Source organism: Magnolia sinica, chromosome 5 (assembly GCF_029962835.1).
Source record: "Magnolia sinica isolate HGM2019 chromosome 5, MsV1, whole genome shotgun sequence".
NCBI classification, from domain to species: domain Eukaryota; kingdom Viridiplantae; phylum Streptophyta; class Magnoliopsida; order Magnoliales; family Magnoliaceae; genus Magnolia; species Magnolia sinica.
The window spans coordinates 112,576,310-112,602,742 of NC_080577.1; the positions used below are offsets into that span (position 1 = coordinate 112,576,310).

The window sequence follows — 26,433 nt, forward strand, 5'->3', positions numbered from 1 at the left end:
CCTCCCCTTCTCCTACGACTTCTTTTCTCGCGTAGTCTCCTTCCTACTGTCGCTGTCATCCATTGCTCGCTCGTCTCACTCGCTATCCTTCCAAAATCCCGCTTACTAGTTTTCTCTCTGTGCAACGATCGCCGATCTTTTGAAGCGATGGCGGACTGGGCTCCCGTATTAATCGGTGTGGTGCTGTTCGTGCTCCTCTCACCGGGACTCCTCTTTCAGCTACCGGGCAACAACCGGCACGTGGAGTTTGGGAGCTTGAAGACGAACGGGAAGGCCGTTGTAGTCCACACGCTAATATTTTTCGCCATTTTCACCATACTCATCTTGGCACTCCGCGTCCACATCTATACCGGCTGATCCGGTAAACCCCTCACTAATGAAATTAGGGTTAGGGTTTCAGTTTTTCTTTTGTTCCTGTTGTGGGAAATATGATGTGAGGGAGGGATTTTCCTGCTATGGTTGTTGTTATTGTTGTTGCTTTATGGAAACTTGAAATCAAGCCATGGACTATTAAATCTTTTTCTTTTTCTTTTTATTTGCTTTTCATTTTCTGAGTAGTACGGTGGTCTGCCGGATTACTGGAAAATAGACTCCGTTGTACCCGGGCAATGGGCTTCATCTTGGTGGGCCCGGCCCATGGTATGCTGTGCCCGGAAGTTTTGGTTGGGCCTAGGCCAGACCCGGTTTAACCCAGCCTGGCTCAAAAGTTGATATATATATATATATACACACACACACACTTGAATGTTCTTAATCTATCCGTTGACCAAGTGGGCCACGTAACTTGAATGTTCTTAATCTATCGGTTGATCAAGCGGTCGAAGCTCGGTCCAAATTGGGTTGGGCTCATTGAGAATGCCAAGCCCATTGCTACCCATACGCAGGTTCTTAGATGTTACTTGGACTTGAATTCATGTGGCATAGTTAATTCAAATTGAGCGGTCCAAATTATTTTTAACCCATGTTATAAAATTCGGTCCTAAAATGCTGATTTAAATTTGTAGGCCCCACAGTGATGTATGTGACTTATCCACATTGTCCATCCTTTTTAAGGCATGAACCAGGAAAAATGAGATAGATCTGAAGCTCAGATGGACCACACCATAGGAAACAGTGGTCCTAAAGATACTCCACTGTTGAAAGTTGTTTCTTTCTTAGGGCCCACCTTGATGTTTGTTCGTGGTTTAAACTGTTAATAAGGTCACACAGACAAGGATAAACGGAAAACACAAATATCACCTTCATCCAAAGGTGCTGGGGTCCTTAAAGTTTTCAATTCCCACTGTTTCCTATAGTGTGGTCCACTTGAGCTTTTGTTCAGCCTCATTTTGTAGCTTTTGCCCTGAAATGAGATGGTGAAGGGGATGGACGGCAGGGATAAGTCACATACATCACGGTGGGTCCCACACATTTATACCCTTTGCCTTGGGTTTAGAGTGAGGGACTCCATTAAAAAAAGCTGACTGTCAACATCACATTGGGAATTATGCAACAAATATGAAAGTAAATTATTATTATTTATTTACTTAATTTAGGGTTTACAGGAGCGGATTGGATGCTGAATGCTTCAGTAGCCAAAAGGCTACCGAAGTGACGTGGCAAAATGGCATTGGTGGACACCAATCGGCTGTTTCCTTCCAATAAATGCTCTTCCAACGGAGATCCGTTTAGGCCGTGAACGCACTCGGCCGCTCACAGGTAATTGTTTATCTTAATAAAAAAAAGAGCACGGATTTCCTACCAAAGTCGGATTTCCTGCCAAAGACTTCCGCCGGAAAGTTCCTGCACTGGGAACCCAGCTAGGGCCCATTGTGATGTTTGTGATGCTTGTGAGAAATCCTACCTATCCATCTGTTTTTTGAGTTCAGTTCAAGACATGAAGCCAAAAATGAACTGTTTCCGAAGCTCAAGTGGGCTAAAAACGTCATAATTGAACGTCCACATTTGAAATAGTCGTGGGCCACGGTAGCTTGGAGTCATGCTAATATTTGTGATTTCAGTTCATCCCAGTAGAAATGAAGTTATTAACGGTATGATGGCTTGTAAACATCACTGTCAAACCCAGGTAGATTTTAACGATAGAAATTTCCCTAACCACATTTTCCTTTAGTATGGCCCACTTAAGCTTTGAATACGGTTCATTTTTGACATCATGTCTTGAAATGAACTCAAAAACGGATGGAAGCGGAGGATTTCTCACAAACATCACAGTGGGCCCACCTGGGTTCAAAGCGCAGGAACTTCCTGCCAAAGCCTTTGCCAGGATATCCGCGTCCATAAAAAACGCATGTGGAGTATACCAGTATGTGGCCAAGGGAAGCGGCTTGCGTACTGAGTAAACACTTTGGGGTCCACTGTGTTTATTTATTTTATCCCGTCTGTCCATCTATTTTATAAGATAATTTTAGGGCCTTGGCTCAAAACCTATGCATATTAAAAGGCTCAAATCGACCACACCAAAGGAAACAGTGTGAATTGAATTTATACCGTTGAAAAATTCTTGGGAGCCACAGAAGTTTTGGATCACGATTATATATGTTTTTTTCACCTTCATCCATGTTTTTGATCCTTCGAACAGTTTGGATGAAAAATAAACATCACTGTGGGGCCTGGAAAGGTTTCAACTTTCCACTGTTTTCGGTGGTATGGTTTACTTAAGATTTTTATAAGCTTCAATTTTGAGCTCAACGCTTAAAATTAGATGGAAAACAGATAAAAGGTGTGGATAAATAACATAAACTCACAGTGCACCCAACTGAATTTTCTCAGTATGACAATCCAATTTCGTGGCTGAGTGAGTGCACGGCAGAAACGGAGAAAGATCCGTTGGACGGAGTAGCATTTTTACCAAGGGAACACACCTTTGGCATATAACCCAGGGCATTTTGCCACATCTAGCCATTTAGCTACTATAGCCTTAAGTATCCAATCCGCTCCCACAGTTTACTGGCTCTAAATTTAAATCGGGATCATCTACATGCCATGGGCTGTAAAATCGTGCATGGTGATTAGTCCCATAATCACTGACGGACGAGGATTTCCTGCGCTCTCACATGAAGTTCCTGCGCTTGAAACTTAGGTGGGGATCACCGTGATGTTTTTCAGAACTCCACTCCGTCCATCCGTTTTGTGAGCTCATTTTAGGAGAAGAAACCAAATTTGAAAAGAATACAAGACTCAAGTGGGCCATACTGAAGGAAAAGGAGGTTAGAGAAATTTCTACTGTTGAAACTTGCCTAGGTTCGACGGTTATATTTAAATGCCATCCATACCGTTAATAACATCGTTCGTACTAAACAAAAATAATACCAAGATTCAAAACCTTTTTGGCCCCATGAATATTTCAATTGTACACCTTCAATTATCACTTTTTCAGCCCACTTGCATTGGATACGGTTCATTTTTTATCTCATATTCTAGAATGAACTCAAAAAACAGATGGACGGAGAAGATTTCTCACAAATATGGCAGTGGCAGTAGGAAATCCGCGTCCACTCATGGCAAGTACATGATCCGGGAATCGGATTCTCTGCCTGCCACAAGCACAAGAACCGGATTCTAACATATACCGCCTAACTATTATAATTTCAAAGAATAGCTCTCCATTTCTGAGAGTTAAATAATTTACTGGCCATCCAAATACAAACATGATGTTGATTGTGTCCTACCCCATCTCTAGCCATGGATGGGTAAAAATGATGTAAATCCAATGCTCAAGTGGACCACACCAAATAATAAGCTCGAGTTGCATTAAATGCACGAAACATTAAATGCAAGAGTTATCTTTAATGTTGTCCACTTAAGCGCTCTATATGCCTCAAATTTTTTATTATTTTTTGCACATATCTTTAAATGATATGAGAGAAGGGATGGCAATGTGTCTAAACATATACATCACGGTGGGCCCGCCCACAGAATCGCCCGTCCGTGGCTAGAGACTGGTGGAGTAAGACGCAATAGATAACAGTAAAAAAACTTAAATTACTGAAAAATTTACAAGTGGAAAAAGGCATTCTGTGGAGTGACATCATTATGAGAGAACTGCACATATTGCTCAAGCTATATTCAGAAATGCATGGCCATAGACATTCCGAGTTGCAGACATGTGAAGGCTTTCAATCATCCATTCTCCACTGGCTATTGCCCTTCTAAGTATCGGGCCAGTCCGCTGGTAATGTGTGCCCCACTTTTGTTTTAAATCTAGACCGCAAGTCATTTCTAAGTTATCCGTTTTGATATGCATAAACGGTGAGATTAACTTGATCTAATTTCCCAATGAAATGTAGGAAGTTTATGACGAATGGATACGTTCTCTGATATGTACACGTCTTAAATATGATATTTGGGCTCGATGACATCAAGCAGGCTTCGATGTCATCGAGTATGTCTTGGATTTTCACCTCTGATTGCTGGACAAATTTTGGTCATTCTTCGATGAAATCGAAAGGGTGCTCAATGTCATCGAAGGTTTTGTGCAAAAATTTTGCAGATTTTGCAAAATTTTCTTCCAATTTTGTTTAGGATTCTTTCTAAAATTATATATATTGGTGTAAACGGGATTATGAGGTATTCTAAGGCTTACTAAACTATTCCAAAGAGTTTTTAAATAGTTTTAAGGTTTCAAAGGGTGTAGTAAAGGTGAGATTTTGAGGATTGCTCAATTTGGGTAAGTTATCTCTCTCTTTATAATTTTTGTTTTCATAGTGAATTTCTGTCGCTTTGTCCCGTGATTTTTTTTCCGAAAGAGTTTTTCATGTTAAATTGTTGCGTTCTCTTTGTGTTTGCTTGGTGCTTTTGGATTGTAATCTTAGATTCATCTTTATCTGATTTCGCCATTTTTCCCCACACCCAACTGCTCAGTATTCTAGACCATTGATCGCATGTGCCTCGCCACGGATAGATTACACCTAAAAGATCTCATCAATAGATATGAGGTTTGCTAAGCCCACACATTCATAAAAGCATTACCTTGCATGGTACTATATGTGTGAGTTTGGCATAGGGACTTGAGATCCAAGCCGCTCATTATGTGAGTCTCAGGATGTATATACCCTCTCGAGAAAATCAGGCCGTACCTTTCATCAGGTGCTCTACAATGATAGAAATAGTTGGACAGGCTTAGAAATGCTTGCCCAAAGCTTTTCATCCGTCCACTAATCTTGTAGACTGTGGCCTGACCGTTGATTATCAAAACCAGTCTGACCCATCTTATAGATGGCTTGGATGTCATGTTAGTGTTCCATGTTTGGCATTTTCGCATAATGAAATTACTTGTACAGGTGTGGATAATAACAAATCTCATTCTTGGCAATTTCTCTGCGCAGAAATTTATTGGGAGATTTTCAATTTTTGGATTTTTTTCACTTTGCTGAAAATAAAAATATTTTAAAATATTTGTTCTAAATTAACAATAAATTTAAAATTTATATAACAAATACCTGAAAAGATTTTATTGATTTTTGTCATAAAAGCACAAGCAAGATTTTCAAAGCTCATGATAATCTTGTGATAATATCATTTAGTGTATTTTCCACAACATTACCATGAGATTTTCAAAATCGTGGTATTTGCCACATTGCATGTGGCTCACTGAAATCAATGTCTTGATGCCAGGCCAGACTTCTTCGGTGCCTGTTATTGTCAGTTCAATCCAACTTGTAAAACTTGCTTGGCTCATTTTGATCTGAAAATCTGCTTCATTCAAAATATTAAAAGCAGGGAGAAATAACTAGTAGTCTATTGTCAAAGCAAGGAGAAATAACAACTAATCTATTGTCAGCCTAATGGGGAGGAGGAGTAAAACTCACACAGGTTGGAAGTGGCAGAGGGTCAACCCAAGCCAACCCAACCTCAGGAATATTCAACCCGAGGCTAGACTCGATCTTGGGATAAAATCAAAGCCAACTCAAGGTATTGAATATTCAACTTAACACAATTTGAATTGAATTAAAATTGCAACTAATAAACTAATACATAAAATCAAATCAAACATTTATTATTAATAAGCAACTTTAAGTTCAATTCCGTAATAGACTTACTTTGTTTCAACACGAAAACCAGAGATTGAGTACCTATGTGGTGTGTGTAAAAAAAAATAAAAACATCATTAAAGTAACTTCTAAAATAGCCTTTAAAAGTGAATGACAAAAAACTTCTAGCCTAGAAGACTATTGAAATCCCTAACCTATTATGATAATAATGATGTTAGAATGATAAAGTTCCTTGATATACATTGATACACTATACTCTAATAACTTAAGCTTTTAAAGTATATGGTTGTTTGACATGGTATCAAAGCGTGGAAGATCCTGTTCAAATCTTGAGAACAATAAATATGCCTCGCTAATTTATAGTGTGAATGTCTCTCCATACTTTTTATTATGTTCCTGTGCGGAGTTCCCATCCCAAATGTGCGAGAGGGTGTTGGAATGATAAAGTCCCTTAATATACATTGATATACCATGTTCTAACAGCTTAAGCTTTTAGAGTAAATGGTTGTTTGACAAATGAGATGGACCATTTATATCATTGAGCCAACTAAACCCCATTATCTACAAGTGTTAATACTATAAATAAACTGTTATCCTATAATCATGATACATGGATGATCCTAACCTTTGATTATTAGAGTTGACTGTAAGCTATTAAGAATTTTCTTTTCATTATTTAAAATTCATCCAATGATAGTGTAGTAATTGTCAAAATCATCCTTTTAGAATAATTTTGTCATCATGGCTTCATGGCAGGGATGGTTTTGATCATTAAGCCGCTTAACATGTGAGCTGTGTGTCATCTATGATCATGAACCCTATTTTCTATACATGGACAACTCCAATCATGAACCCCATATAGTGTAGAGTCGATGGTATAAACATTCCAACAATGGAACTCTATTTCCCATTAGCTCTATGATTTAGATTTTTATGATGTATGTTAGTCAATATATCATATATGTATTGTGAGTGCCGCTGGAGTGGATGGATTCTTAATTATAGGGCCCCCATAATGCATGTGCATTAAGTCCAGGCTATCTATCCATTTTGAAAACTCATTCTAAGGAACTATCCCAAAAATGATGCAGATTCAAATCTTAGATGGGCCACACCACCCGAAACAATGGTGATTGACCATTAAAAACTTCTTGCGGGCTGATATTTGCATGTTGCCTTATTAACAGGTTGGATGGCAAATAAACATTTCAATGGCCTCTGAGAAGTTTTTAGTAATAGATATTCAATCACCACTTTTTCCTGTGGTGTAGTCCCCCTGAAATTTAGATTTGCTTCATATTTAAGTTATCCATTGAAATAAGCTTTCAAAACAGATGGACGGCATGGATGTAAGGCACATACTTCAAAGTAAGCTTCACACTCAGGGATCCACCAAAGCCATGCCCATGTTCTGTGTATGAGGTCAGGTTAGGATTACTTCAGGTTGCGTAAGACTTCAACTCAAACCCAACCCAACCTCAACCCACTTAGTCTTGGGTCGACCCAACCCCAGTTTTACTTATTAGTGAGAATGCTGGGTTCTAAAACCATCAAGTAAAATCTGAACCTTCAGTGCTCTGGATCACGGAACAATTGCTGAGTGGCCTCACACACGATAAGAATTGAATATATATATATATATATATATCCGTACAAGAGGCAGACGGCTTCTATCACGTAATTCCTCAATCTAAATTTTCACCTTAATTGCATACAATCTCTGCAGAATGACAAATTAAAGTGGACCATTTTTGAAATTAAGGTTTGCAAGAATATCAAAGATTGAAAAGCCGTTGAAATGAAGGTGGACCATTGATCAACGGTCCCATTGTGATATCTGAAACTTGAACCCCAAACAAGAGAAAATAAACTTACAAACCTCAGATGACATTTCACTTAACAATCTCTAAATTTTGGAAACAAAACAGTATGTAATTCCAAAAAAAAAAAAAAAAACAAAACAAAACAAAACAAATTAAAATTTGAAAGCAAAGAAGGTCCCTCTTGTGTAGTCAAGATCTGATCAACCTGTATGTATGTGGACCCCAATGGCAATGACCAAGATGGTGAGTGTACCAAAGAAGAATATGGTATGAACTAGGATGGAAATCCCACTGGTGCACATGTTCCCGAATTCAACGACTCTCGTTCGCCCGGGCACCTGAATCAACAGTCCAGGTGATAGGAGGATGAACAGGAGTACGGCGATCACAACTGGGCCCCAATCAGCCATCTCTCTCCTTCAACGGTTCAGATCTCTCTCTCTCTCTCTCTCTCTCTCTCTCAATGAGATGAATGTGGAAACAATGGATTTCAGTAATTAGTAGGGTGCAACGAGTGGTAGTAGATTGGAATTATAAGATCCTCAACCGACCATATTAAAGGCATGGCCAGATTCTTAGTTTGTGCATGTCGGCCTAGCAGTTGCGTGATCTTTGCCATTTGTCTTTTCCGTCTCACCATGGATGAAACGTGCGTTGGAGATCTTTTCAATAGGACAATCATAGCCTTTCAATTTGTTGCTTGAGAATAGATGGTTAAGATGAGAGATATCATAGAACTGAAAATGCCTAATATTTGTGGTAAGGACCGTCCAATCTGGGGTATTTTCTGACGATGGTCCATCCATTGTGGTAGCTAAGAGACCAACGTTCGTGATCACCTGATGTGTGGGTCCAACCTGTAGAAACTGAAAACCAGAGTATATTATGCATATCCTCCCCATGTGGTTTTAGTTGAGGATGCCAAACGTGAAGGGGAAGAAGTCGATGGTCTAAAAGGAAAAGAGAAATCTAATCTTTTGTGGTGTATGACAGACAGCATATGCTTTTCCACCGTTCGTTTTCATGGAGTCATTTGTACGCTGCCCATAGACAATCAGTATCTATGGACATTTCAGCCTAACCATGTAGGCTGCCCAAGCTGGCTCAGATTCGTTCAGACTCAATCAGTTTAACACCACGAGTCAAACCCGTCTTAGCCAAGTTTGGCTGATTCACCTTTGGCTCAGGAGCTTGACTTGACCCTCAGTTACTGGGTCTTAAATTCATTGCAGGCCAGGCCTGGGTTATTCTTGGTCTAAAAAGCAGGGCTTAAGCCAAAGAAAATAATTAAATAATTAAGATTTAAAATAGTTTAATCTAAGAATTTTATCACGTGATATCTTCCATCCATGATGTCTCATTGTAGAAATGGTTTAAATCATCGAAACAAAAAATCATATCCAACGGATCTCTTTAAATTGTACATGGAACCGTTCACAATGGTCTCTTTAGGTGGTCCTTTTGTTTTGTATAGAGTTGTACATGAGTTGAACTTAGTCAACCTTGACACAACTTATCTCGGCTCGGCCACTAGCTAGCTAATCCCAACTCCAACTAGGCTCTACTTGGCCCGATTCTCGTGCCTGACTAGCCAACTCAGCTTAGTTCAGTCAGCAACTTGGACCATTTTGAGCCAAGTTCGAGCCCATGCGATATTTTGTCAAACATAGAGCGCATATTCAATTTTTCACATAATGCAAAACAGTAACAATAGTATGTAGGTATTTCATCAAACATTCAGTGGACATCATCAAAATCATAATTTAAGGACAATTTTATAATGCAAAGTTTTTTTTTAGTGATTTGTTTCATATCCATTCTTTTCCTTGCCACTAGCCAATCCAACCAAGAATGTATACACCTAAAACAACACTTCATAAAGTCATTTCATCAAACACTAGGTGAGCAGTATCAATATCAAAATAACTGAGTCACCGAGCTGATTCAATTCGAGTTGAGGTTCGATCCTCGAAATTTTTTCAAGCTAAAAAAAAAAAACATCTCAACCCCGCTTGAACTTAGTTTCGAACCGAGTGAATCGAACTTTTTCGAATCGAGTCAAGCAAGCTCACCGAGCTAACTCAGTTCATGTACAACTCTAGTTTTGTACAATGATTGCGTACTTTATGGCTTGTTCGGGAGCGTGGATTTGGAACCCCTGGATTTGGAATCCTCCCAATGTGTTTGGCACCTTGAATTTAATCCCAATATATTTATAGGGGTTTAAAATTAATTACTAAATTAACTTCAATATCTCTAATTAGTGTATGTATGTTTGACACAATGGTTGTAATAAGCCTGCTGAAATATACACATACTTTGCCTGAAAATGATGAAATTCCTAGTCTCTGATGGGCCACAAGCACATGATCACGTCCAACTGACTAGCCAACTATTTTTAACCATTGATTTACATGGACAATATTTGGAAGCACAAATTATCTTATTAAAGTAATTATAGTGATGCAATTGATAATCTAATTGTTTTGGGATATTATCAGTGGGTCATGTGCCTGATAGATTAGTAGCCCAGTGACACACATGTTACACATGCAACTCTTGTAATAATTTTAGATGTAATCCAAGCTCCTATGTTGGATTTCAAACCCTTCTTTGAGAGGATTTGAAATCCCCTGAATTTGAAACTCCCCGTTACTTTTTGGTGCCAAACATACCAGGGGATTTGAAGTCCCCTTAAATCCATGGTGCAAGACGACCCCTTAAGATTGCACAGTGACAATGGGCCATTCGGCCACCTAGCTTAGATTTCAAGCCCACTTGGCCATACATGGTTGGGCTTCCTAGGTGGGCCGACTTTTCAAGCCCATTCTTAAAAAGAAAATAAAAGAAAAATAAAAAAAGAAAATCTAAAGGGGAAGAATATGTGGGCGTGTGAAAAGGTGACAGCACAAGGTTGCGTGATTTTGGGGGCTTGCTAATGCGGTTCTATCATTGCAAATCTAATGCATATGGAACATTGAGTATTTAAATAAAACAGCTTTGCTAAGCACTCATGTGTGTGCATGTTAGCTAGTCCACATCCGCACGTTACAAGATCCAAGCCATCCATCATGCGGGTCCCACCCTGAATATCCTTGGAGCAAAAATCAGGCCTGTTCACTTCCGAGGTTACGGGCAGCTTAAGAAATAAATGGGCAGCTTTAAAAAAATGAAAAAAAAAAAATTAAAAATTTGGCCCAAATGCTACCATGCCATCGGACTATTTCTAAAATTGTAGTGGGGCCCACCTGAAAAGTGGATGATGTAGAGCGGGTCGTGGACAGTTTCATGGCCAAGATGGATCAGAAAAGGCCCAGCCGACGACTAAAGTGATCCAGACCGTCAGACCTTAAATTGGGCGTATCTCGCAATCCGGAATGAGTTATCGGACGTAAAATATATGATATCGGGGTAGAACAAGCTACTTTAGCCACCCAACCTGCTTCGCCGGATGGCGCAAGCCGGATTTGCAAAATAGCATCAGATCGATGGTCGTTTCCCTATTTTAATTCCGTTTTTATTATAAATAGTAAGTTTTAGTTTGATTATAACTCTTCATCTGTTGGGCTTTAGGAGTTATGCCCACGTGAGAAGTGCTTATAATAATTAGGAGAACAGCTTGGTGATGCCAAATAGGACACTATTTTTGGCCGAAAATCTTGCGCCCTAGTAGACATCACGACCGTCTACATTTATATTAAGTTGTGAATTCTGGGAGTTTTAGTTGTAGTTTAATTCTGATTTCTCTCCCATTGATCAGTATCCCTATTGAAAGGGTTGCTTTAATTCATTCATCAATCAAATTATGAATTTTATAAATTTTATTTTTATTTTTCTTGCTTTTTTCCTCCTGGATTCGAGAAGTGTCTGTGAGGAGTCCAGAGAAGCTCCGGGGATTCAGAGTAGTTATCCTTGAGGAAGACGGTGATCGACCTCGTCATGTTCATCCCTGCACGACAGTGGACCAACCTATTTTTTAGGCCGAATCACCTACATGGGCAGACCCATCTAATGGACAGCTTGGAAAGAAAATGACAACTAATACCGGCAAGGTTTCTTATTTTCAAACGTGTTATTCAGGTTTTGTGGGCCCATTTGGATGCACTATCAAATTGGATTGCAAATTGTTAGTAAAATAAAAGCATAAACAACCAAATTTTAATATCCTTTCCTATTCACATTAACTGCAGTTGTTTTGCTTTCAAGTTGATCTCCAAAAGAATTTAAATGTAATTGCAATTTTTGGGGGGGCAACTTATCAAAGTAGAAGAAACTATCAATGATAATGCTCATTTCTTCATCCTCGCCCTTTCAATTCCCTTGTGCTTCTAAATGCATTTTTTTTAATGCACACACCCTCACACCCACAAACACCACAATGGGTACTCGGACCCATGACCTTAGTGTTGAAACTCACTAAACCATGACTAAAGACCCAAATGCATTGTGTGCTTACAAGTTATTTCCTTTGCACACCCAAATGCTTGCAATTCATTTCACTTGTGCATCCAAACAGGTCACGCAATTCATTTCACTTGTGTTTCCAAATGCAATAGGCTAGGCTAAGGTTGGTCCTAGCACGACCCTCATGCCTTTAAGCTTAAGCTAGGCCCTGATAGGCTAAAGAGGGCTTGGCCAAGCTTACAGCTGAGCTAGGGCTAACCTTGTAAGTTAAAGATAAGTTACATGTATGCTATGTGTAAAATCGATGTGTATTATTCATTACACTTTATCATATTATCAAAGTTCTTCATTATTTTTATTATATAGTCTATATTACTAATAACAATAGCGTAGCAGAAATAGAATGGGCTGAGCTATTCGTCATTGGTCCTGACTCAACCTAACCCTAGGTATGGCAGAATAATTGGTGCCAACTCTTAATTTTCATTAAGTAAAAAGTGGGGCCCACCAACTACTATGGAGGTAGCGGGTCTCACTTTATGAGCATGTCAAATCTAAATCATGATCTAGTGGTGATCATACTATTCACACTGTCCGTGCTCTGGATGGTTTCATATGTTGTTTCAATGCACATAAATTATTAATCTGAATGTAATTAAAAATAGACTAATGACAAAAACAAATATTCCCAGCATATAACTAAAATGCGTGCACTTGGATCAATAAACGGGTGAATATATTATAAAGATGATATCAAGAAACTCAGAGGGGGTGTGGATTTATGTTGCTTTTCTAAAGACTATTTGCGCTCGATTCTTAACTCTAGTAACTGATCTGGATCTCCTGCAATGAAATGCTTTTGGGATACACCTATTAACAAGGAACGGATGACTCAGAACACCGAACACCAAGCGGTTGATGCTCACAATATCTTAACTCAGGAAAAAAATGAAAAATTTTCCAAAGAAAAACAAAGATAAATTTTTGGAAAGATTGCTTGTTCTGTGATCATTGATTAGGTTTTTCCGAAACTTACTGTTTTTAGTGAAACGTAGGGCTTTCATAGGGGACACCTGCCAATACCTAGCACAACCAACGTAAACATTAGTTTCTGCAAACAGTCACGACACTGATGCAAAGAAGTGCAACATGTTGTAGTAATAGACTAGGTAAAAAGGAGAAAAAAATTGAAAAAATAAAATAAAATAAAATAAAAAGTATCATGTAAACAAGCTCAAGACCAAGCTTTGTTAGGCACGCATGACACTGCGGGCTAGGCAAGCGGGAGCGCATGTGTGGTTTAAGACAGCATACTCAAGAGCTTAACACGAGTTTCAACATACTCCTCTATATAAAAGAGAAAAAGTTCTCATTTCTCTCCAATGTAGAAGTATTCCTACGCGCAAAATTCAAAGAAAATTGAAAGCACTTTTCTCTAACAACTCTCTTTTAGTTTTATTATTTTTTTAAAAATATGAAACTAAACCAGCAATATATACCTACTCGACTAGGGTTGTCAACAGGTAGTGTCTAGATCGGGTCCAACAGTGTCCATACTTGGGCTATCCGGCTTCAATTCTGGACGTATCTAGTTTCTTTCAGTCTCAGGTCTAGATCTCAAGTATGGGACCAAGATCTGATTGGTTTTGGATACCATCTGGTACCTATCGGGTCCATTGATTGGTTGGGCCCACCCGATGGATAGAGTAGATCTTACGCACACATCTCACTTTGAAATGCGAGTATGTAAAATTTTACTATTAAAACGGACCAAACTTGGATCTGATCTGACTTAATCCAATCCAACTTTAATTGATCCATCATATGCAACGGGTCTGAACCCGACTAAATCCAATTTTAACGGGTCCAAAATATGATACCCAAACCAACCCTATTTGTTGACAGGTCGGATAATTGAGTCGAGCTTGTTAAAATTAGGTCGGGTCCGTTGGGTACCCGCATATCTCCGTATCCATCAATGGCCCTAAGTTCGATCCTTACGCTTCCGTTAAAATGGTAACAGATCCAATACTGTAACGAGGAGAACTTTGGTACACCAAGATGGGCCCCACATGCAGCTAATTGCACACCTTTTTCACTACAACTAGCGTCATGTGATTGAGACCTTACAACTATTTCTAAATGCACCTAGCTGGTATGTGGGCCCCACAATTATTTGTAAATGCATCTAGCTGGGATGTGGGGCCCACTGCTGCTGTATATGTCCTGCATCCAACCACCCCAACATGATTGCTCCGTGATCAAAATGAGATGCCTCAAAAAAAGTCAAGCTGATCCTCCAACCATTTCGTGGGAGGCCACGTGAATTGGGAGCTGATTAGGTGGGATCGGTCTCACCCAAGATGTTGCAGCCCTTACTGTGGGGCTCACCTTGATGCATATATTCTATATCCAGGCCGTCCATCCATTTTAGAAGATTATTTTAGATCATGAACCCAAAAATGAAGGAGATTCAATTCTCAAGTGGACCATACCATAGGAAACAATGGTGATTACACCCCCTCTCATTAAAAGCTTCCTAGACTTACTGTAATATTTAATTTAAGTTTATTTTCCATCCAACCTATTGATAAGTTCACATAAACATGGATGAATGAAAAAACAAAAAACAAAAAAACAAAACAAAACAAACATCAACTTTATACAAAACTTTTGTGTCCCATTAATGGTCAATCACCACTGTTTCATACGGTGTCATCCACCTGATAATTGGATCTGCTTCATCTTTGGTTTCATGCTCTAAAAAAATCTTGAAAATTGGATGAACGGTGTAGATATAGAATATATATATCAAGGTGGGCTCCATGTTAAGGGCCGCACCTGATCTGCTCCCATGTGAATTTGGGTGCCATCATCTTCAAAAACTATGTGAATTTTGAGGCCTTTTATGTTGTCCACTGTTTTTAATCATGTGAATGTGACCGACGTCATTTTTGGTTCAATATAAACTTTGGGCCATCCTAATTTAATGGTGGGGCAATCTTGTTGGATGGATTGGATGACATACACACACCATGGTGGCCTCACATCAGGTAGTTGCATGGCTGTTTCTCCTACAACTGGTTGTGTGGGAGACCTTATGAGTTATGTAGTTAGTCAATAGACACTGGAACTTGGGAGACAGATAGACCATAAAACAAAAGAGACCTCCTGGCGTGCGTTCATGCTAGTTACCTCCCACACCAAGAGCCATGAGGGTACTTTCATGAGATCCACATCGTCCATCCGGTCTACTGCCTCATGTTCACCCTGCAACCCAAAAATCATGACCATCCAGATCTCAGATAAGCCACGCCCTAGGAAAAAGTTGGGTTCGGATACCCACTATTAATTTTGAGTGGGGCCCACCATAGTATTTATATGGCATTGATGTGCCACATCAGGACTACAGTATTCCAAAACTCAGGTGGCCCACCTGAGTGTTGAATCAGCTTGATTTTTAGAATGATTGCCAAATAAGGGATGACGTGCCTGATGGACGGCTTGGATTTCATGCACGTTAAATATGTACCTGCGCAAGGTGTATGTAAACCTTTCTATACACCTGTTTGCATTTGGACATGTTTCTATCAACATCACCGATCAAGACCGTCGGTGGGTTCAGTCCACTGTTCATCCAACACTACTCAAAAATTTACGGTCAGATTGTCAATCTGTAGTTCTAAACACCCGTGATTGGACCTATCTTCTGCAAATGATTTTGTCTGTTCATTTTTTCATGCCAGCTACTTTATGGTTTAAATCATCAAATCAGTATGATTTCCACAAGGCAGCCTATCAAGGGATGAATGAATCTAATGAACGGTCCAGATAGGTGATGAAAATGTCAACAAGTCCCAGTGAAATTAGGTGAGCCTTTATCAATAATCAGATGGGCCACAGGAACAAAGTTATGGACGGTTTAACCCCCAAGGTCTCATTCGACTTATATATGTGGCATGAGTAAATTCATCAGCCTGATTTTCTCTACTGGCCATCGAAATGCTTGGCCCGCCTTTTGCACGGCTCGGATGCCATGCACGCTTGGTACGTGCGACGGATTGTAGCAGAAGCTAATGAGATCTCATTCCTCACCAAACCTTTATTAGCTGATCATTGTCTCCTACTCTTCTCCTATTTTAAGGAAAAGTCTTCCTTTGACTAAGAGTAAAAGGTTAGATACTCTGGAAGAGTGTGATGGATGATACGCAGGTACTTAGAAATTACTTATAAATTGCATACGTGGAATAAAATAAATCCAATTTAAACTCTCATTGGGTATCAGATTCCAAAATTTATGCCTAGTTGATTACCTGACCATTGGACATTTATTGGACGGTTAAAAATGAAAGTAGGTATTATTTTTGGCAAACAGGTTATCTACTAATCAAAGGTTAAGATTGTTCAAACAAATATAATTTTGGATGGTAACTCAGCGATGCGATGGTGGGTCCCACAATTTAGTCTGTTTAATGTGAATTTATAATACACGTATCATTTCTAAGTGCCTGCGTGTCAAGCATCATACGCAGCCAGAGTATCAAACAAATCCCCTTTGGTTACGTCATTTGCATTGATTCCATTCATGTGGGGGCCGTGTTTTAGTGATCTGGACTATTTGTCTGATGATATGCACCTCCGAGGGGTCTTTTTGCGTGAATTTTCAAGATTGGAAGATCCTAACCCTTCAAAACGGTTAAGGATACGTCCATAGTCAGAGTAAGTTTGTTTAAAGATCAAAGGTCTGAAATATTCCATTCTTGGAGATTTTTTTTGGGTGTCCCATCCACGGTGGGGACCACAGTATAAACCGGTTAGATTATCAAAAAAAGTTCCCACGTGCAGGGATTCCTGAGCATGGACGGACTGAATTTTTCCTTCAGGTTCTGCAATCGAGGGAGGAACATGATGGACGGAATGAATTTTACATATACAACATGGTTGGGCCCCAAAGAGCTTAGGTACGGATTGGCTACTTCCCCTGCCACCACCAGCCAATGGCTGATGGTCGGTGCTCTGTGGGCCCCACCATGATTTATGTGTTTCATCCATGCCGTCCATCTATTTTTATAGATCATTTTATTTATGAAACAAAGAATGAAATATATCCCAATCTCAAATGGACCACATTATAGGAAACAGTGTTGAATGAACGTCGACCGTTAAAAACTTTTTGAGGGCCATAAAAGTTTTGGATCAATCTGATCTTTGTTTTTTCCCTTCATCTGGGTCTACATGACCTAATCAACAGATTGGATGTCAAATAAACAGTATATTGGGCCTTTGGAGGACTTTAATGGTGGATATCCAATCATTATTGTTTTCCTGTGGTGTGGTCCCGCTGAGATTTATATCGCTCTCTTTTTTGTAATCAGGCCCTAAAATGATATGTAAAAATGGATGAACGTAATGGATGAAACACATAAATCATGGTGGGGCCCACAGAGCACTGACCATCGGTATTTTACGCGCTGCGTAAACATGGGGTGTATACGATTCCGGTCCCCACCCAACATCCCACGCATCTAAAGCCATGCACGTGTCCTCAGAACCAGTCACATGTCACTAAACCCTTTCCAGACGCGTCGATTCCCATCCCTTCCTATTTCTCTGTATCCGAAGCCTCGCAGACACACAAACAGATAACAGAGAGAGAGAGAGAGAGAGAGAGAGAGAGAGAGAGAGAGAGATCTGAACCGTTGAAGGAGAGAGATGGCTGATTGGGGCGCAGTGGTAGTGGCTGTGATTCTCTTCGTGCTATTATCGCCGGGGCTTCTATTTCAGCTGCCCGCCAAGGGTAAAATGGTGGAGTTTGGTAACTTACAGACCAGCGGCATATCGATTTTGGTACACGCCCTCATCTTCTTCGGCCTCATCTCTATCTTCGTCATTGCCATTGGTGTCCACATCAACACCGGTTAGATGGACGGTTGGATTTTTTTTTTTTTTTCAGATTTGCTCAGCCCACACGCTTGTATAAGGCACACACCACCTACACACGCAAGCATAGTAGGAACACATGTGCAAGATCTAGGCCGCCCAGTCATGTGATTCCCCCACAATGTAAATGCTCTGTCCTGAAATTCGGGCCACTCGATTTCATCCTTTGCCGTCCACTTGTTTCGAACACTATGGATCATCCATACAGTGAGGCCTACCTAATGGACGGGTTAGATCTTGTACACGTGTGCTTGTGTTGGCGTGTAGATGGGTTGCTTGTAAACGCGCGTGTGGGCTTAGCAAACCTCTAGAATTTTATTTGTGTGTGTGTGTGTTTTGTATTAGCTAGGGTTTGGCACTCGCTCATGTGCACTGTCCTCATATGTTGACACGAGTCACACGTGTGTAAGATGGACGGCTAATCGAGCAATCCTTGTATCTAAAATCAGGTAACTATGGTCATCAGGCGGGCCAGAAATGTATGTAGAATTTGAAAATTAATCTTAACCGTTAATTTGTTTTAATACCGTTGTGGCCCACCTGCTGATCATTCAGTGTATTTCATCTACATTGTTAAAATAGTGTGAGGGGAAGGAGAGGAGGGATTTGTCTGCTACTCTTGTTATTCTGTTCATTCTAATAATATATAAAGTGATATGGTTTGATATTTTTAATTTTTAATTTATTTTTTATTCTTTTGGGTTTTGTGGGGACATGAAATGTCCTGATGCCCATACAATTTGCCTACGTGGAAAGCACGTGCGAGATCTGGCCGTTCATCATTTGTTGAAGATTGGATGGATAGGATATAATATTTCCTCTCTTGAATTGAAGAAATGAGGTGAAGTGTACATTACCATAGTCCTGCCATAATCTGGACCGTCCAAATTGATGATTAATTGGTGGATGGAGCATAACCCTGAAGTAATTTGAACAGATGATGATAGACATCTCATTTTGTTCTTGGAATTAGGACCACTCATTATTATACTTTCAACCATTAAATTTAATAACCATCATTTGGATGGATGGGATTGCTTGATCCCAGTGATTTTCAAGATCTACTCTATCCAAAATGTACCCCACAATTTGGATGGTCCAGATTGATGCACGTAAGTTCCCCATGTGAAGATGATGAGTCAGCAGCGATTTAAAAGTAGGTATAAAAAATAAAAATAAAAACTACAACAGGAGGCAAGCTATCGTTCCGGTTGGAATTGCGACGCTGTTATTGTCGCATCTGCCCGTTACAAACACGGATTGCATCCGGGCAGTAGATCTGAGTGGCCATCGTGATGCATGGGATATATCCACACCGTTTATCCATTTTTAATTATGATTTTATGATATATATACAAAATTTAGGTAGATCGAAGGCTCAATTGGACCACACGATGGGGATTAAGCTTTTACGGTTGAAAACTTCCCGGGGCCCACGGAAGTTTTGGATCGAACTGATATTTGTTTTTTCCTTTCATTCATGCATATGTGACTTTATAAATAGGTTGGATGGAAAATAAAAATCACGGTGTACCATAGGAAAGTTTCAACGGTGAGCATCATTATCACTTCTTTCTATGGTGTGATCCACTTTTAACTTGTAGCTATTTAAAATTTGGATTCATATCATAAAATGAAGAGGAGAAATATATAGACGGTGTGGATAAAACAATGACGTTTGGGTTTTATCCACACCGTCCATATCATTTTAGGATCTAAGCCAAGAAATGAGATAGATCCAAGACTTAAGTGACCACATGGTGGGGATTAAACTCTTACCTTTGAAAACTTGTTAGGGGCCACGGAAGGTTTAGATCAAGATGATATTTGTGTTTTCCCTGCCACGTGTCCGTCACGTTCCGGTGTTGGTTGCAAATGGGCTTGGGCTGGATGGCTTGCTCCGGTCGAGCACGTTTGGGTTAGGTCTGAAGTGGGCCTTGTGGGCCATGAGTTCTGATTCTCGAATGAGCTGGGCCTCTGTTTAAAGTGACTGTAGGCCTGCAAAGCGATACAGCCCAAGTTATCCTATGGCGGTGTCCAATGCGACTCGTCCGAGTTGACTCAGACTCGGTTGTTGACTCAAACTCGGTTATGTGAGCCGGACTCTATCAAGTTTTGCCCCACTCGGTCAAGTCAAATCATGGACTGAGTCACCCCCAACTTTGGCCAAGGCACTGCTTTACGGTGGTACATTGAATGGATATACCCACCATCATTTGAAACTATTGAGCCTATTTTTTGGCACATGCTCTAAAATGATATTGAAAAATGGGTGGACGGTGTGGATATAGCCCACACATCACGGTGGGACCTACACAACTTGCTAACATTGAGTGAAATTCCATCTAATCTACTTCCAAGCTTTTCCATTCTTCCCAAACATAGAGTGGAATTGGCACACGACCGGATGCAATTCCATCCCACCTAACCCTTTCCAATGCAACTGGCCAAACAGGCCCTTAGTCAATAGACTTCGCTGGGCTTGAACCTAATGGAAATACTCATCGCCATTGTGTTCATGCCTTGGGAGAGTGTGGAAGCAAACTTCGAATTTGAATCAAGCATGCGAAAGATAAACGTAACAAAGCATGTATAAGAGCACATGGTTTTTATATAGAAAATTTTTATAAAAAAAACGACGATACAAAGCGAAAACAAATTTACCATGAAAGCAAATTATAAAAGAGTTATAAACTTACATATGCAAAAATCCTTGTTTTTTTTTCCCTCCAAACTCTATAATTCACTTAGCCCTCCTTATTCTACTCTAATTCTACCATTACACCCATATATATAATGTTACAATTGGAATATAAAATCTTTATAGAGCCTACTTTGATATGTGTGACATCTAACTTGTCCATCATTTGGAGAATGTCATGTTAGCAAATGACAAGAAAATTCATGCCAATGCAGTACTCAAGTAGGCCATCACATGGGGAAAATAGAGGATGAGATGCCCACCATTGAAATCCTTCTATATCCACCGTGATGTTTATATATCACATCTAACACATTCCTAGGTTGAATCCCAACAAGATCATGTGAAAAGCCATATATTAGCCTGATTCAAATCTCCTATGGGCCCAAGAAAGCTTCAATGGTAGGTATTGCACTATTCACCGCAGCTTTATTCATGCACAACGCTATTCATGCACAACAATATTCACGCGCAACAATATTCACGCGTAACAGATTTTCAAGAAAGAGGAATGATAGAGAAATGGCTGCATAATGGGCAGGGCTGCGTATCTTGAATCATTGATGTATAGCAAACCAAACTCCTATTAACTCCTATATTTTTTGTGCCTCAACACCTACATTTCTTTGTGGTGTGGCCCACTTGAGAATTGGCTCTAACTTAATTTTCAGCTCTTGCTATAACATTTTTTATTTTTTTTTACACACGCACACACACCACCACACACTCACGCCATAGTAGAATTTCACCACCTATGGGTACTCGAACCCTCAACCAGGTGTTGAAACTCCTGAGAGTCTACCACCGGAGTAAGAGTAAGGACCCACTCATGCTATAACATAAATTGACACAAATGATGTATAAAGTGGATGTCTCACATACTTCACCATGGCCCTAACCTTTGTTTCGGGACCAACCTGCAAATTACAATCCCTTGGGGTTTAAAGGAAAATGCTTCCCTATCTGTTATAAGGTATCTAATGAGGTCACTTTCTCTAACATAAGAAAAAAGACCTATGAAATCCACGCTGCCCATTAGGTACACACGCCTCTCTTGGTCTTAAAATTCAAGCTGATCCCTGATCCCCCTCCGGCAAAAAAAAAAAAAAAAATTATACCTAATTAAAACCACAAAGTTCATGTGCTATGACCCACCTAAGTAATAAAATATAGTTTTTTTGGGGTTTTTTTATTTTTTCATCTCAATACGGTTTATTAGATGAATGGATTGGATTACATACAAATGCAATGGTACACAAAATTAATGGTGGGCAATATGTTCCAATTGTTTTCCAATTAGCATGATTATTGCATCATAACTTGCTCCTAATTGCATGACCAATGAATAGTTAAGGTTGCCAACAACCCATGTGCCGTTTGATAGCTTTTTATATGATTACCTTAGCAAAATCCTTTCTTATTTGTAACGTGGGATTAGGTAGTATGAAATTGCATTCAAACCCATGAAAATTCCATCTGACATTTGGAGTTGGATTAGTCTATTAGGTGGATTTCTAAATTCATACATTTGTGGGCTTACATTGATGTATATGTTTTATCCATGCAATTCATCTATATGCATCCTTTACACATGACATTCGAGTTGCATGTGCATACAAGTTACTAGCATCAATTGTGACTAAATGATTACAATCTCATAATTCACCAAACACAGGTTTTTTTTTTTTTTTTCACAAGGAGAATTTGATCTCAAATGTGGACAATCAACATACCATGGTATTTCCAGACATGTAATCATTAGATATGTACACGAGTCACTTTAGCTCGATCAGCTCACTCAATTCCACTCGGAAAAGCTCGACTTGCCTCAGCTTGAAATTGGACTCAGACCAAATCAAGTAGGTTTTTAGAGTTAAAAAATAAATAAATTCGAGCTGAGTTCGAGCTTGCCCGAGCTCGACTCGACTCGAATCGAACCTCAACTCGAACCGACTAGGATCGAATATCTCAATGACTTGGTTATTTTGATATGGATGCTGCTCGTCGAGTGTTTGATGAAATGATTCAACGAAGTGTTGGCGAGGAAGGAATGGATACGTCGATTGTTTGATTTTGATGCTGCTCTTCAGGTTTTTGATGAAATACCTGTAATATATTGTTACTGTTTTACATTCTTTGATAAATTGAATATACATTTTATGTGTTTGAGAAAATGCCGAACAAACTTGAATTGAGCTCGAACGGGCTCAAGCTACTAACCAAACTGAGCCGAGCTAATAAGATTGGCTCAAGCTACCGACCGAACTGAGCTGAGCTAGCAAGACTGGCTCGAAGACTAAGCTGAGTTGAGTTCGAGCTAGGGTTTGCTACTGGTCGAGCCGATCCGAGTTGTGCCAAGCTAGACTCAGTTTGACTCATGTACAGCTCTAGAAATCATTGCATATTAATCGTGTTAGTCCCATCTAATGCAAGTCCATATTATTTAATCGGCGTTACAAACAGCCCATCTACGCTCCATCTAAAGAGTGCCTAACATAATGTAATTTCTATAAAAAGTAAGGGAGTATTTTGCAAACTTTATTTTCAGTCCCAAATAATTGTTTGCATTCTCTCTCCTCTATCCAATGGATTCTCAGGCATGGCCCATCTACGCTCATCACTAAAACATGGGCCCCACTTGCTAAAATTAAAACACGTGTACACGTGCATATCCTCGCCCTAGGACCATATAATTCATCTTCGTCCCGACTCAAATGCCGGCTTCTTGCCGGCGAGGCATTCCATGATATACGATGTTTCCCGTGAGTAGAACTTTTGGTAGATGATACTCTAGCACTTGGTTACTTAGAAGTTGTACACATCTCATGTAAGTAATTCAAATTGAACCGTCCAAATTATATGGGCCAGTTTAGATGTATTATGATTTAAAAATTCAGCTTGCAGATTAATTTTCTGAATATCAGATTGGTGACCACTTATTGGACGGTCAATGATGAAAAGTGTCCAATGGTCTAATTCCACTGAACAAATGTCAACGAGTCAGATGTTACACTTGTTCAAACAATCTGATTTTTGGACCATACGTTAAAGACATTGTTTTACACAATGTAGTCGGTTTGATTTGAGTTAATATATTCCACGTGTACCATTTCTCAGTGCATGTGTATCAAGCGTCATACGGAGCCAGAGCATCAAATAAATTTTCATTTCTAAGGTTTGCTCCAACGCATCCGGACGTATTGGCATATGATATATTGGGGATCTTACCGTTGGATACGAATTTTTATTTGAAGGATCCAAACCGTTAATGTGACAGAGATATAAATGGATGGGAGATGGATAAAAATATCTCACACAGAATAATTGAACGCTTTGATTTGGCGAAGGCTGTGGTGGCCGTTCATATTCAAAGCGAAAGAGCCAACCTATCGAAGGGTTTAATAACGCAACTGAAGTATTTTATCTGTAGTCTGTCCACTGTGTAATGCAAGATTCATCATATAAACGGTCTGGATCATTGGAATATGGCCCATCTTTTAGAGGCTTAAGCCCCGAATTACTGTATGCCAATACATCGAATGTATTCTAGCAAACCTTCTCCTTTGAGATATTTCTCTCTTAAATTAGTAGCCTTTTTAAACCTTAGCACTTTACTTTCCATTTCTGAACTTACGTTGTATGCATTAACTTTTTTAAGACAAAAATACGCCCCCTTTTTTTTTTAGATTATATTCATTTATTTTATTATACCCAAAAATCCATCTTTTCTTCATTATTCTTCCTGAAATCACTTATGCTGTATGGATTAACTTTTTTGAGACAAAAATACCTTTGTTTTTTGGATTATATTCATTTATTTCATTATACTCAAAAATTCATCTTTCCTTCATTATTCTTCGTGAAATCTTCAGTTGAATTTCCAGTTATTATCATTTTACATCTGCAACATTTCTTAGGATTCCATTTATCTCTTAGGATTCTGATCGCATTAATAAATTTAGAACCTTTCAAATTTTGCTTAAAACGATTTTTTGCAATCTTTATCAAGGTTGTATTTTGAAATCGCATTTCACTTTAGTTGTTGAGAGTTTTCAAACATCATAAATTAACCCAATTCAAGTTTTGAGACCGTTGTAAATTCACTGAGTATGTCATAATGAACGATTTCAGGCGAAAGTTCACCGACTATAAGTGTCCAGACAGTTTTCACCCATCATAAATTCACTGAGTACAATTGATGGGATGGTTTTTGACCATCATAAAATCACCGCGTTTGTGAATATTAAGGTGAAAATTCCTTATACGGGTATTGTTGACCGAGTACAGGTGTTGAGACTATTTTTTACCCTCAAATTCATGAGTATAGGTGTTGAGACAATTTTCAACCGTCATAAAGTCACCAAGTTCACGAAAATTGCCTATGAAAATTCACCAAGTATTGAAACAATTTTCGATCTTCATTGTAAATTCACCGAGTACGTGAGGATTGACCAAGTGTGGGTGAAAATTCACTGAGTACAAGTATTGAGACGGTTTTTTACTATCGTAAATTCACCGAGTATGTGTGTTTTCATGGTCGACCATGACTTTCTGAACATTTCGAGGTCATTTGTGCTTTTTCACGATCGACCGCGAACCTACCGCTCAATTCTTCCATGGTCGACTGTGGGTTTTCACGGTCGACCATGACTCTCCAGACGTTCTAGGGTCGACCATGGGGTCCCTGTTCATCCTTTCCTTGAACATTTGTCTAGCAATCTGAGATCGACCGTGGATTTTCACAATCAACTGTGTCTATCTAGTCAGTGAAAATTGATCGAGTAATATGTGAAAATTGATCGAGTACTCCTAAACATGACTGAATACATGGTGAAAAAATATTTGAGTACTCATGGAAATTAATTGAATGTTCAATGAAATTTGACCAGGCACTTGTAATCATAGTTTAGGGTTTTAAGGTTTAGGATTTAGGATCTATAGAGGAGAATTTCTCCAATTATATCAACAATGTATGGCTTTTTAGATGGAGACATCATTTTCTTCATCTTCAATCTCTCAAATCCCTTTTCAACAACTAATGAAAAAAATAAAGCGGAGATTCCATGAAGAACAAGGAGGAGACTATTCGAAAAAGAAATACAAAAAGAGGAGATAATTTCATAAAAAAAGACGAATAGGGGAGATGATTTCAGACGATTTTGGGAAAATGAATTTGTGGGATGGTAGGTTTGTCCAAAAAAATATATGAAGTTTATAAATGAAAAATAAAGTGTTGAAGGTTTAGAAACGCTAGTCACTTAAAAGTGAAATTACACTGGGAAGTTTCCCCTTTCCCATGTGCTCACCCAAAATTCTCCAAGTTCCTGTTTCGGTATTTCTCTTCTTAACCGTCAATTTCTAGGCCACAAATCCAAAGATAGGTAGCTCTATTGAGAAAATTTTTGAGCCATGATCCAGCCATCCACGGTCTGACTCACAAGAACAACGGTGTGGATCACCGAAGAGTGGGCTCTAATCGATAGAATTGGAAAACCGTGTATTAAAATGATAGGGTCGAGTATCGTATTATTCTCTGCCGAACGCTCCTCGTGGCCAAATCGTTGATTCCAATTTC

General features: G+C 39.3%; 3 protein-coding genes across 3 annotated transcripts; 2 read left to right on the plus strand and 1 right to left on the minus strand.

Moving 5' to 3' along the window:
• On the plus strand, positions 1-527 carry LOC131246758 (uncharacterized). Its single transcript, XM_058247147.1, has one exon. The coding sequence runs from the start codon at positions 148-150 to the stop codon at positions 355-357; it is 210 nt and encodes a 69-aa protein (XP_058103130.1). The 5' UTR covers positions 1-147; the 3' UTR covers positions 358-527.
• A 7,191-nt stretch (positions 528-7,718) lies between these two features.
• LOC131247429 (uncharacterized) lies at positions 7,719-8,328 on the minus strand. Its single transcript, XM_058247725.1, has one exon. It carries the CDS (start codon positions 8,221-8,223, stop codon positions 8,014-8,016), a length of 210 nt encoding a protein of 69 aa, XP_058103708.1. The 5' UTR covers positions 8,224-8,328; the 3' UTR covers positions 7,719-8,013.
• A 9,510-nt stretch (positions 8,329-17,838) lies between these two features.
• Positions 17,839-18,683, plus strand: LOC131246760 (uncharacterized). Its single transcript, XM_058247148.1, has one exon. The coding sequence runs from the start codon at positions 17,930-17,932 to the stop codon at positions 18,137-18,139; it is 210 nt and encodes a 69-aa protein (XP_058103131.1). The 5' UTR covers positions 17,839-17,929; the 3' UTR covers positions 18,140-18,683.
• Positions 18,684-26,433: the final 7,750 nt, after the last annotated feature.

What these genes read in the sequence shown, in the direction of transcription:
- LOC131246760 (XM_058247148.1), top strand. Translation starts at nt 17,930, where the DNA reads ATGGCTGATTGGGGCGCAGTGGTAGTGGCTGTGATTCTCTTCGTGCTA.
- LOC131246758 (XM_058247147.1), top strand. Translation starts at nt 148, where the DNA reads ATGGCGGACTGGGCTCCCGTATTAATCGGTGTGGTGCTGTTCGTGCTC.
- LOC131247429 (XM_058247725.1), bottom strand. Translation starts at nt 8,223, where the DNA reads ATGGCTGATTGGGGCCCAGTTGTGATCGCCGTACTCCTGTTCATCCTC.